The sequence below is a fragment of the Eleutherodactylus coqui genome, chromosome 3 (genome assembly GCF_035609145.1).
Source record: "Eleutherodactylus coqui strain aEleCoq1 chromosome 3, aEleCoq1.hap1, whole genome shotgun sequence".
In the NCBI taxonomy this organism is placed as follows: Eukaryota; Metazoa; Chordata; class Amphibia; order Anura; family Eleutherodactylidae; genus Eleutherodactylus; species Eleutherodactylus coqui.
In genome coordinates, this window is record NC_089839.1 from 281,412,452 (window position 1) to 281,425,622 (window position 13,171).

Here is a 13,171-nt window from a genome sequence, read left to right on the forward strand (position 1 = left end):
AACGTAACCATAATCCGTTTTAATGAATCTAATCACAATATTTAACTAGCTGCGCTCCCACTGAAGCCGCTAATTAAGCCTTCTGCCATCAGGCCATGTTTTGATTAAGTGATGCAGCCCAGGCCATTACAAACTTAATACAAGATATACAATTAGTGTATACATTACGTCAGCGGCAGACAAAGCTCCTATTCAGTACCAAGCCAGGCACCGTGCTCTCTCAGTTCTGTGAGGGTTTCGTTTGGAATTAACAAATTATTCTTTTGCTGCGAGCAGACAGATTATGGTAGCAAGAATGTGTAATTCATCAGCGCTATCTGGTGTGTTATACGGCGCGTAGAGAAATGGACGCGGATATCATCAGTCCCGGAGTCGTCTTCTGGTGCACTTTAAATATATTAAGAACGTTGACATTTATTTCATTGTATTCCAAGAAATCTCATAATCATCTCAGCCCAACAGAAGTGGACGGAGCAGCAGTCACACGTGTACACCACCACTCCATTCACTAGGGGGCTTGGGGTGCAACTTTCTTGTAATCACTGGGGGTCGAAGTGGTTGGACTCTCAATGATCAATCATTTATCATATATTTTGTGGATAGGTAGTAAATGATTTTGGGGTGATAACCCCTTTAATCAGGGGCATAACTATTGGGGTGCAGAGGTGCAGTTTTACCTGAGCCCTTGGGTCTATGTAAGCATAATGGCCTATCTGCCCTGTAAAGAAGCACCTGTGTCTATAACCTCTGTACTGTGACACCACTGTGGGCATTATCCTTGTATTATGATGCTGTATTTCCTATTACTATGTTGTGACATCACTGTGCTTCTTAGCCATTAGCTCTGACATCACTATGTTTCTTATTTCTGTACAGTGACATTACTGTGTGCACTGTCCAGTTTCTATGACATCACACAGTTTACTATCTGTGTACTGTGATATCACTGGGTTTATTCTACCCTGTACTGTGACAGTACTTTGTTTATTATTTCTGTACTGTGACATCACTGCATACATTATTCATGGTCTGTGACATCACACTGTCTACTATCTGCGTACTTGCTACATCACTAGATTTATTATCTCTGTAATGTGACATCACTGCATGCATTATTCAGAGTCTGTGACGTCACACTGTTTACTGTCTGCGTACTTGTGACATCACTGATTTTATTATGCCCGTACTGTGATAATACTGTGTGCATTATTCAGGGTCTGTGACATCACACGGTTTACTATCTGTGTACTATCACATTACTGTGTTTATTGTCTCTATAGCGTGGCATCACTGTGTTTATTATCCCTGTACTGTAACAACACTGTGTTCCTTATTCAGTGTCTGTGACATAACACTGTTTACTATCTTCATATTTGTGACATCACTGGGATTATTGTCTCTATACTATAGTGTGACATCACTGTGTTTCTTATTCAGTGTCTGTGACATAACACTGTTTACTATCTTCGTACTTGTGACATCACTGGGATTATTGTCTCTATACTATAGTGTGACATCACTGTGTTCCTTATTCAGTGTCTGTGACATAACACTGTTTACTATCTTCGTACTTGTGACATCACTGGGATTATTGTCTCTATACTATAGTGTGACATCACTGTGTTTCTTATCCCTGTACTGTAACATCACACTGTGCATTATCCAGGTTCCATGACATCGCACTGTTTACTATCTGTGTACTGTGACATCACTGTGTTTATTCTATGTATTGTGACATCACTGCGTGCATTATTCAGGGTCTGTGACATCACACTGTTTACTATCTGCGCACTGTGACATCACTGGGTTTATTTCACTCCGTTCAATTGAAAGAATAAAATCTGCTGTGGATCCACAGTGAAATACACACTAAATAGTGCAGATTGTGACTGGTATTTTGGTGCAGCTCCACACCGAAATCCACCATGTGTCAACGTACCCTAAGAATCATTCCTGCTACATCATGAGGTACAGAAGTTAATTTCTCAAACATAATCTTAAAAAATATCTTTGGCAACTATTGACAGTGGGCAACAATGCCCAGGATTGTGGACCTGAATGTAGCCGAACTATGCAGTGCACAGTAGCCGGGGATGTGTAGCCATGTGTACACAGTATCCTCGGCAGAGAGGACATGAAATGCCATGACATCACTGAAGAATAAACCCCTTAGGTCCACTCATAAACTCCACGACTGTGAAAGCATTCCCTAAGGCAATAAATGCTGACCTGTGTTCCTAGTCCTCTCCAGATGTATTTATTCCACATAGTGCATCTGGTTGTAATTATTTGCAGGCGGAGGTGAGATTTACAGTTAGAAAAGTTTAGGGAATGTTACATTTGGATCCCATTTTCATCCTCTGACAGATGAATGTGGAATATTTATCAATGATCTGCAATGCGCTGTTACTATGTTTGGAGATTTTCTGCTGTGCAATATACAAGTACAGCACCTAATTGACATAGAAAGTGACTCAGTATGTTTGGGGTTGTCAAATGACAATGGCTCCAGGCTTACATGGGCCCTTGGGCGACAGAGTCAGAGTCGGCTTCCTTAGTAATTTATAAGTCCTGTTATGCCCCTTAGTCATTTATAGGCCTCGCTCTGCCCCCTTAGTCATTTTTAGATGTCACTCTGCCACTTAGTAATTTATAGGCCACACTGTGTCTCCTTAATAATTTCTAAATCCCACTGTGCCCCTTTGTCATTTATAGGTCCCACTGTGCCCCCTAAGTTATTCATAAGCCCTACAGAGCCACCTGAGTCACTTATAGGCCCCGGTGTGCTATGAGCCATTTATAGGTCCTAATGTGCCACTTAAGTCACTTATAGACTCCACTGTACCCCATGAGTCATTTATAGCCCCCCCCTATCCATCCTAAGTCATTTATAAGCCCCACTGTGCTGCCTGAGTCACTTATAGGGCCCCACTGTGCCACAAGTCATTTATAGGCCCCAATGTGCCACAAGTCATATATAGGCACTATTGTGCCCCCTGAGCAATTAATAAGACCCCACTGTGCTCCAACAATAAAATAATAAATTCACTCACCTCCATTACGCTCTCAGAACGTCCTTCATCTCCTGCATTGGCATCTTCTGGCCAGGATCATACAGAGCAATGCAGACAGTGTGATGACATCATCATGCCATCTGGGTGACAGGCAGGGTGATCGGCTTCCCACAGTGCTGCTATTATAGTCAATTGTATCCGCAGCGAATAACTCGCTGGCCAAACCAGAGATAACATTGAGATATAAAGAGGAACAGCCAATGGTCAGGGGGTCATGCTGTCCTAAACAATGTGAATCCAATAGTCAATAGAAGACCACAAAGATTTATTTTACTAGAGGGAGTAATCGATATATGATCAAACATCTCTTCTGGAACCTTCTCTCGTACAAAATACCCAAAGAAATAGCGCTACAAGCCGTGTTTTTTCTTCCGGTAAAATGCCGGGCAGCTGAGTGGAAACCAAACGGACCCCATTATGGTCAATGGGATCCAATCAGCACTGTTCAATTTCATCATAAGGGGATCCCCCTTTACTGCTTCCCAAATGGAAAACGGAACCCCGAGCGCAGATGTGAAGCATCCTTACTCGCTTCTGGATGGCTTGTAGTAATCGCAATCTACGATGTAGTCATCTCAGAAGTTACTCAGTGGTGTGGCCACTCTGCCGAATAGCTTCTCAGAAGACTGCATATCTCACAGTGAAGAGATGTATTACATGATCCACCTTTAATAAGAAGTGACGCTATGTAATACCAGACCTGCAGCAATCAGCTGTTCATGAAGCGGACAATTACGAGTATTCATGGCGAATTTTAAGCCACTCACCATTCTGCCTTAGAACGCTCATGGAACTCCCAGGAACTGGGATGTCCTTTTAAGGTCCATTTCAAATCATAAGGGCTTCTTCACATGGGCGTGATTTTGTCCTATTATACAGCCGTAATAATCATGACCGCATAGCGGGATGAAATAAAACCATTGATTTGAATGGGTTTATTTTCATTAGCGGTGTTCTTGACCATTAATAGTACAGGCAAGAATAGATAGGGCAGGACAAGAGATGAGCGAGTATACTCGCTAAGGCACATTACTCGAGCGAGTAGTGCCTTAGCCGAGTATCTCCCCGCTCGTCTCTAAAGATTCGGGGGCCGGCGCGGGTGACAGATGAGTTGCAGCTTTGAGCGGGGGGGAGAGAGGGAGAGAGAAATCTCCCTTCCGTTCCTCCCCGCCAGCCCCTAATCTTTAGAGACGAGCGGGGAGATACTCGGCTAAGGCACTACTCGCTCGAGTAATGTGCCTTAGCGAGTATACTCGCTCATCTCTAGGCAGGACCCATATTCCGGCTGTTTTTTTCAAACTCGCTCGCTACGTTGTAGAGTTTTAACAGTCCAGGAAAAGAAAAAAAAACATTAATGTGCAATTGCGATACATAGCAGTGTGCTTGGTGCGCATCTGCCCGTTTGTTTTTGCCCTCCTGTGAAAGAGAGAGCGGGACTCCCCTCTCCAGGGGAATTAAATTGCACAAAAACAAGGAAGTTAGGAAATATCATGAGGGTTAAGGAAAGGGAATAGAAGGGAAAACAAACACCAAGACTAGAGATGAGCGAGCGTACTTGGCCACGCCCCTTTTTTGCCCGAGCGCCGCGATTTTCGAGTACTTCCGTACTCGGGCGAAAAGATTCGGGTGGCGCCGTGGGTCAGTGGGGGGTTGCAGCGGGGAGTGGGGGGGGGGGGAGAGGGAGAGAGAGAGGGCTCCGCCACGCCTCCCCCCACCCCCCGGTGCCCCCCGAATCTTTTCACCCGAGTACGGAAGTACTCGAAAATCGCGGTGCTCGATCGAGTAATTACTCGAAACGAGTATATTCGCTCATCTCTAACCAAGACCCTTGTGTCCTGGGTGCCAAAATCCAGAACCTTAATAAAGAAAACACAAAAAAGGCCATATACTTAATATTGTGTCAACATAAAGCACTGTGTGGCGCTGAGTGTTAAGTGCAGTCCTAAGCTCTTGCTAACAACCTGAGGGTTTGCAAGTTCAATCCCCACCTGGTTCAGGTAGTCAGTTCAACCTCATCCTTCTGAGGTTGGTATAATGAGTTCCCAGCTTTGTGGGGTGTAATTAATGAATTACCTGTAAGCACTGCAGAATAAGATGGTGCTATATGAATAGCAAGATTTATTTACAGGGGGTGCAGATAATGCACCATATCCCTCAGCATGCAGACAGCCAAACTGCTATCAGGAGGAGCCACTGGTTGTCAGGAAGTATAGAATGGCAGCTTGGACTAAAAAATAGATCTTAGAATTTTTAATAAGATACAGTTTCAGAAGGGAAACAAGTTTTTCTTAAATGTTGTAGCTCTTTTTTATCTAGGTTACTTTATTGACCAGTTAAGGACCATTCACTGTAAATTTACGGTGTTTGGTCCTGAGCTTTGATCCTGGCCGGATGTGACTGCCGGATGCCACTTGCCATAGCAGAGCTGCAGGGTCCTAGTAGACCCAGATCAGCTCTGTTAGTGACTATTGTCACCACAGGGAAATGTTTTCCCTGTAACTGGGGCTCCTACAGATGCGGCTCCTATGGATGCCTCAGCTACAGTGGAAAAGTGTAAAATTTTTTACGAAAAAGATGATATGCATGATTCAAAGAGGTCTTATATGACATCATGGGGAACATACATGTTAAAAAAAAAGTTACAAAAATACATTTAAAAAAAAATTACAGTGTTATAATCTTACATTGCGCAGTTCCCAATTTCTGATACGAGACACAAGAGATTAAGCTATACAATCTAGTTCATGCCATAAGTATTAGGAAACCAAGATATGTTGTTTGTTGTGCTTATACGGACACATGTTGATATCAACGATGTTGTGCAATGTCTATATAATACTTTTCTTTGAAAACCAATAAAAACCGATTGAACTAAAAAAAATTACAGAACAAAATAAAAAAATATACATATAAAAAAGAAAATGCCCCCCCCCCACCAATGCCAACCAAAACCGCCGCCCTATGCACTCTGTAATCCGAGACTATACGAATGATATATCAAAACGTCCGAAACAAAACGAGAAACCCATTCCTGTACTTTATTTTAGCGTGAATATACTAATTTTAAAAACACACAACTATAAAATTTAAAAAAAGCTTTTATTTAGCTTTTTACACCTAATCTAATATAAAAAAAGATAGGGTTTTTCTTGCACCGCACTTTGACCCCTTTATGTGACCTTTGGTGGATGATTTTGGTGTCATTAGATTGTGACATCCTCGCGACCGCCGTAAAAAATCATACAATTTGAGATCGATACATTGAGGCTCAGGCAAGGTCAAAGTTCCTATGTTAAGTCTAGCAGGGGGCGCTGTTGTGCTTCAGCCAACAGCGCCGCCAGGGAGAGTCAAGCTTTGCTAAGCGATGTTCATATCAAGTTGATATAAAGAATAATACTTACTAGTTTGACTGTTGTCATGTCCCCAAAACATGGAAGACCGAGCCGTGGACGGCGAACAGTTAAAGCTGAATCCTCGATTCAACATCGTAGAGCCGATAAACGCAAGTGAATGCGTGTCTCCAGTAGGTCAACATCGCGCCATACTAAAACATTTACAACCATTTTGCCAAACATTTTATGTTGGCGTAGTGAACATCGAGTCAAATTAAAAAACGGAAAAAAAATTCTGTGAAAAATTATATTAAAAAAAATGTCATAGAAAAAGAAATGATGCAAAAATAATTTTCGGAGCTGCAGAAAAAAAAGTAGGGCAGTAAAACCACATAGGACCAGACACTTTTTAGGGATTTTACCTGTCGGACCGAAACACCTTGGTCATTAAGGGGTTAACTGACTTGACTTTTACATGCAATTTGAAAATTGAAGTTCTCCTCTGTATATCCTTCATCATCCTCATCATTATTACAATTGATAAATAATTATCATATCATATGAGATTAGGGATGCATTCATCCGCCTGGGTTCCTGAGCCAGGGGAGTTTACAACCTAATCTCCTTGCACCCCACATGCAGAACAATAAGGACCATTGTTTGTGGAACAAAATAATAACTACGTTCTGTATCACCGTAACATTTAGATCTGATGCTTCAATTGAAAGGACATCTGTAAGCATACCCACAATTACTAATCCACTAGCACAGCAGGGCCGCTGACATGAGAGTAATGCTATTCATACCTTCCCCACTGCTCAGCTTGCCACAGGAGCTCTGAAATACTTTCTTCAAGCCGCCGGTGCCCTGTGTACTGTAAATCACTCTGGAGTGGTCCGATGGGCGGTTCATTGCTAATAGTGGTTTTGGACTTGGGCTTTCTTCAAACCCTCTCCCTAGCTCTTAACTGGCTGCTAGGGTCATACTTGAGTCATCAACCAAGAACCAGGGGGAGGAGTTGATGATCACTTAAGGTGCATTTAGACTGAAAGATGATCACGCAAAAATCGCTCAAACGGCAATTTTAATGACAGTTTTGAGCGATCATCTTTGCATAACTCTTAAGTAGCTAATTAGCTACTTGAAGAGTTAAATGCAGGCAGAGCAGGACACTGCTGATAACTCAGAGAAAAGCAGCTGTTTTGTTTATGCAAACAGCTGCTTTGTTCCCACAGTTTTCAGCTGATAGTTCCGAGAAATAGTAGGAGGACTGACAGCTCCTTTGTTCTGGGAGCTTTCAGCTGGTATACTGCTGAGAAGTCCCAGCGGGATACCAGCTCATAGAATGCTGTCAGCGCCACCCACTGAAAAAGTCAGTGTGCGGCGCTGATAAAAACCATCGTTGATTTCTAGCTTGCTAGAAATCAACGATGAACAAACAGTGCGAGATGACAACGCATTTAGACACAACGATTATCGCTCAAAGGATGGCTTTTGAGCGAATTTTGAGCGTTGTGTCTAAATGGGGCTTTACTAAAGAAAGCACAGATCACTATCAGCAATGAACCACCCATCGGACCACTCCAGAGTGGTGTACATACAATGCGAGGCAACTTGGAAGGCAGACTAAACAACGGGGAAAGGTATGTATGGCCATGTCAATGTCCATGCAGTGCTACTGTTTTGGTAACTGCACGGATGCTTACAGATGTTGTTTAAGACCATGATGCTTTACGCCAATTGATCAAATTCAGTTGGGTGGAGTAATGGCTCACTAGCTGTTGGATCTGGACTGGGACGACGTCTCGGAGTCAGCCCCTGACCATGTGATCCACACGCCGGCGCACGCTCAGTGTCATCTTGGTGCTGGATGCTGACATGAGCACTTCTCTGAGGGTGTGTGAATAGATTGCTCGGCTGGGAGACGTGTATCCTAACTGGCCAATCAGCACCTGACTATCACATTTATGCCGGCTGCTCCTCATGGAAGACGCCAGTTATACTTATAGCCTGTAGGTGTTTCTGGTCACGTTAGCGGCTCCTGCCCTGTTTCATTTTCAGATGAGTCCATTTAGTGTTTAGGATATTCTGGGGTTTTCTGACATCTGTCTCCTGACTATTGTGTTTCATCTAGACATTGCATGCTTGTTTCCATCTATCTACCAAATCATTGGTAATTATATACTGCAATCATCCCTGTTTTCCAGCTCGAGAAATCAGGGTCGCCTCAGGTTCCTAAAGTAAGGGTGGCCTTCATCAGGCCAGGTGCTCCACTTTTAGGAAGGGTCTCATCACATTAGTACGTTATGGTCAGATTTCCTGTTCCCCCACTTTTTGGTTTTGTTATTCAAATCCGGACTAAGCATTTCACGTGTCAAGCTTGATCATAAAGTGGAATTTCTATTCAGACTGCGATCTCCGTTTCTTCTTATAGAGTACAAAAAAGAGACAACTACTCCAAACTTCACTTTAACTTTTTGAACCCCTTTACCTTTTGGAGCAGATCATTCACTGTGAATTTTGCAGGTTGGTGGATTCGCATTGACACAAGTTGACACACGTAAAATAGATTTGCTAAAATACACATTGATGATGCAATTTCACACAATGACCTAATCATTTCTGCAGTGAAGTCTACACATCTATATCACGGCCCACACTCCATCCATAGATTAAAAAGCCGAATGTATAGAAAAGGAGCACAGCCCGGGGTGAGGGAGGTTATTTTGCTTCCGTACAAAAGCATATTAAATTTGCTAATTTCTGTTGTCTCAGACAATCAAAATTCCAGTTGTCTGGAACACTGAATCTAAGAAAGCAGGAAAATTAATCTTCAAACATGAAGGTCTAGGAGGCATTGCCTCATTATTTTGGTTGGACACTTTTCTGATTATAATGCAGATAAATCTCAAATGTAATAAAACTAAAATAACACACAGTAAGTATGAAACATAACAGGATATTGCAGGGAGATTAGACGGTTTCCTCTTACTACCGAATGGTCCAAGTGAATGGGATGGAGAGAAGAAGACAATATGAAGGGGGGGGGGGGGGGGGTAGGATCTGGCAATGATGGGCAAGACGGGGAATCCTTGAGTGTAGAGATCAGAAGGAGGAAGACAAGTAATTGAGATCAGATGGAGGGATGAGCTTGTTACTACTAGGATTTACCTTGTGATCACTTTTTGGAGCTATCAGAAAAGGATTAACTGGCATTTTGAAAGACCACTTATTTACAGTGAAAACGTCTCATCTATTTCCTGTTTTCAAGGAGCCGAGTTCCTTTGTCTAAATATGTCGACATGTTGGTTTTCATTCAGTTTTTTCCTCTCCAGTATGATGGCAATTACTGACTTCTGGTTACAGTGGGGCATCAACAAGCCACTCTGCCTATAGGCTAGGGTTAGAATACTTGTCCTAGGTGAAGGGAAACCTAGATAGAATTCTACTCTGAAGGTCAGGATTGATGACCGATTTTGCAAACTTCGACCTTTTACGATCACTGATGTATGTGACTCAACGTAGTTTAATGGAATGCAGCAGAATGCAACGGTACAAGCTGCTCCTCGTTACAAGCCACACTGCGTGAAGTCTCAGCCTAAGATCTCATATCCTCTTTCCGAAGTGACTCAATAAGTTCTAGTACAAAGTCAGAGAATATATGGAAAGAAAAAAGTCCAGTGATCTAGATTAAAAACAGTCTGTAGGGTCTATTCACATCTGTGCTGTCCTACTCAGTGGTTCGGCTGCATCATGGGAGTCAATGGAGGAGCGTAGCAGAAGTTTGGGATCCGGCATAAGCCTGACATGAACAAAAGACGATGGACCCAATGTCGGACTGGGGTGCCTAAGGCCCACCAGTAAAATTCATTTTGAGGAACCCCCGTACAGCTATATGCAAATATTACCTGATCCCCATTTACAAACTCCAAGCATTCTTTGTTTAACTTAATAGAAAGGTAGCTGTGTTTGCATGTATCCCTGTTTCCACGGACGTATATGGAGAATGTAGTATGCAGGAATAATATATGCAAATCTTGTACTCGACTCATACGGTGCGAGGCAGGAAAGGAGGCTTGGGGCCCACTCTGGCTCAGGGCCCACCGGGGGATTCATCTGTTCTCCTGTGGCCCAGTCCAAGCCTGGATGGACCCTACTGACTATAATAAGGTCTTTAGGCTTTTCTTAGGTATAACAAAATATATCTGAAGAATATATATATACACACATATCACACAAATAGGATCTTTTTGTATATATGTGTTTCTTCAGATATATTTCTTTATATCAGCCTGATGAAGAGTTTGCATGAAATTGTTTTCTTTCTCTTACTGAAAGCAATAACTTAAGAACTTTTTATCACTATTATGACGTCACTTTGTGTATTATCCCTGGGCATTAGGAAAAGGCACATGGCACAGAGAGACAGAAATAATCATCAGCTTTGCATGTTATGGACTTACTATTAAAGGTAATCATCAGGGGCGTAACTATAGAGGATGCAGGGGATGCGGTTGCACCCGGGCCCAGGAGCCTTTGGAGCCCATAAAGCCTCTCTTCTCCATATAGGGAACCTAGTACTATGAATAAAGCATTATAGTTGGGGGCCCTGTTACAAGTTTTGCATCGGGGCCTGGGAGCTTCAAGTTATGCTTCTGGTAATTATGGTGGGATGTGGTTCTATTCAAAGTTTTGCTATAAAGTTCCAAGGTTATATGTAACACCTTGGTTCTCCATCAACTGAAGGCAGCACAAGTCTGGATCACCAATGGATGAACTTAGAAGAGGAAGACTCCTTGCGGTCACAATACATAAGGATTTAGGAACAATATATTTTAGCTTTTGGCTAGAGTTATGATTTAACTGAATAGCCACCTCTGAATACAGAATGTTGGACCTATAAATACATTGGTGTTAAAAGATGAAAAATTCACTTTTTGGTGGCTTTATACATCAATTATAAGAATATATTCACTCACCATACACTTATTTGGCTTCTCCCCAGAGTGCACCCTCATGTGAATCAACAGTTTATACCGGGCGTTGAAGGGTTTGAATCGTCTTGTGCAACCAGCCCAGAAACATGTAAAATCCTCTCCTGTGCGCTGGTCAATATGCGTCTTCTCAATGTGCCTCACTAACTCCTCCTGCTGATCATAAAAGGCACTGCAATCTATCCAGCGGCATAGTTGTCTCCTCTCAGCGCCAAGTTCATCACGGTCATCAGGTGAAATCGCCTTCGGGGACATGTTGAGTGCAAGATGAAGTGGAGAATGAAGTCCTTGTGGATAGTTGTCTTCTGGTTCTTGCTTCAGAAAATTCAGCTTACTACAGTCATTGGGAATCGTATTTAGAAAGAGATTGGCACTGCCCTCTGAACAGGGCACATTCACCTGCTCCGGAGATTTCAGTTCATACCCTCCAGCACTAGAAAGCAGGCAGTGAGCAGAGGCGGGCAGTCCACAAAGACCCTCAGGTTGGGATGCCTTTGGTGGGCTGCAGTTAGGAACACCACCAGAATTAAATTGTGTTCTTGGAGGGGAAACGCAAATTTGGTTCATGCAAGGTGGCAATGACGTGTGAGCGGAGTGAATAATTTTCACAATTTCGACACTATCAGTGGAACATCCCCGTCTTCCACCAGACTGAAGCTGGGCAGAGGTAGAATTGCTGCTGGCTGTCAACGAGCCTGGGAAAGTGCTGTGTGTGGTGTCTAAAAAGTACGATGACAGACACTGTTTCAATCCATTGTGTGCCACCGCTGTGTCAGGAAGCAGAGATGCTCTTAACTCTGAGATGCCCGAGTGCCGAGATACTGCTGAGAGATGAGAGAAGTCACAGGGACCCTCTTGCTTGATTCGACTGGCAGAGCGAGACCCATTTAGACAAAAAGATATGGAAGTGCAATAACGGGCAGACCTGCAAGAAGAGGAAGCAAAAAGACACTGAACCTAAATATCACTAAGCGGCTCTCTGGCATTCATCATTTTCTGATCACATCTCATACAACTGATGTATCATACTTTCAACCAAACAGAAGTTCATAATGTTGGACACATATGTCAAACACAAGATCCACAGACCTCTTTTTATGTGGCCTGCCTGCCGTGCAGCTACCTAACAGGCATTCCACTCACCCAGCCTACAGGTCTGGTCCGGCAGTAGTGCAGAGTCTGTGCCTGCTGACCTCCCCCCCCTCTCTCCACGGTCTTTGCATGTGCCGTCCTGCATGCAGTGCAGACGCCGAGGGGAGAGATCAGTGGCCACAGACTCAGCTGCGGCTGACAGTGAGTGGAATGCCTGTAGGGATGCTGTTCAGCCACTATGGGAGACACTATTACTATTGCGGCCAATATAGAGTACACTATTACTGGGATCACTATGGGAGCATTATTACTAGTGGGGCCAATATGAGGGACCTTATTACTGCTGTGGCCATTATGGAGGATCCTATTACTACTGTGGCCACTATGTGAGCACTATTACTAGTGGGGCCAATAGGAGGGACCATATTACTACTGTGGCCACTATGGGGGTCAATAATACTAATGTGGCCAATATTACTACTGTGGCTACTATAGGGCACACTGTTACTACTGGGGCCAATATTACTTCTGTGGCCACTATGTGAGCACTATTACTAGTGAGGCCAATATGAGAGACCCTATTATTACTGGGGCCACTATGGGAGTCACTATTACTAATGTAGACAATATTACTACTATGGGGGACACTATTACTACTGGGGACACTATGGGGGGACCC

The 13,171-nt window shown here is 43.2% G+C and overlaps 1 protein-coding gene across 2 annotated transcripts in view; it reads right to left on the reverse strand.

Annotated features, from left to right (window-relative positions):
* The window catches only part of GLIS1 (GLIS family zinc finger 1), a 167,307-nt gene that overhangs the window by 38,872 nt on the left and 115,264 nt on the right, over positions 1–13,171 (reverse strand). For both annotated transcript variants that reach the window (XM_066597524.1, XM_066597526.1), the window contains exon 3: positions 11,386–12,325. In XM_066597524.1, the coding sequence (XP_066453621.1) occupies positions 11,386–12,325 (940 nt within the window). The remainder of the gene's footprint in view (positions 1–11,385; positions 12,326–13,171) is intronic.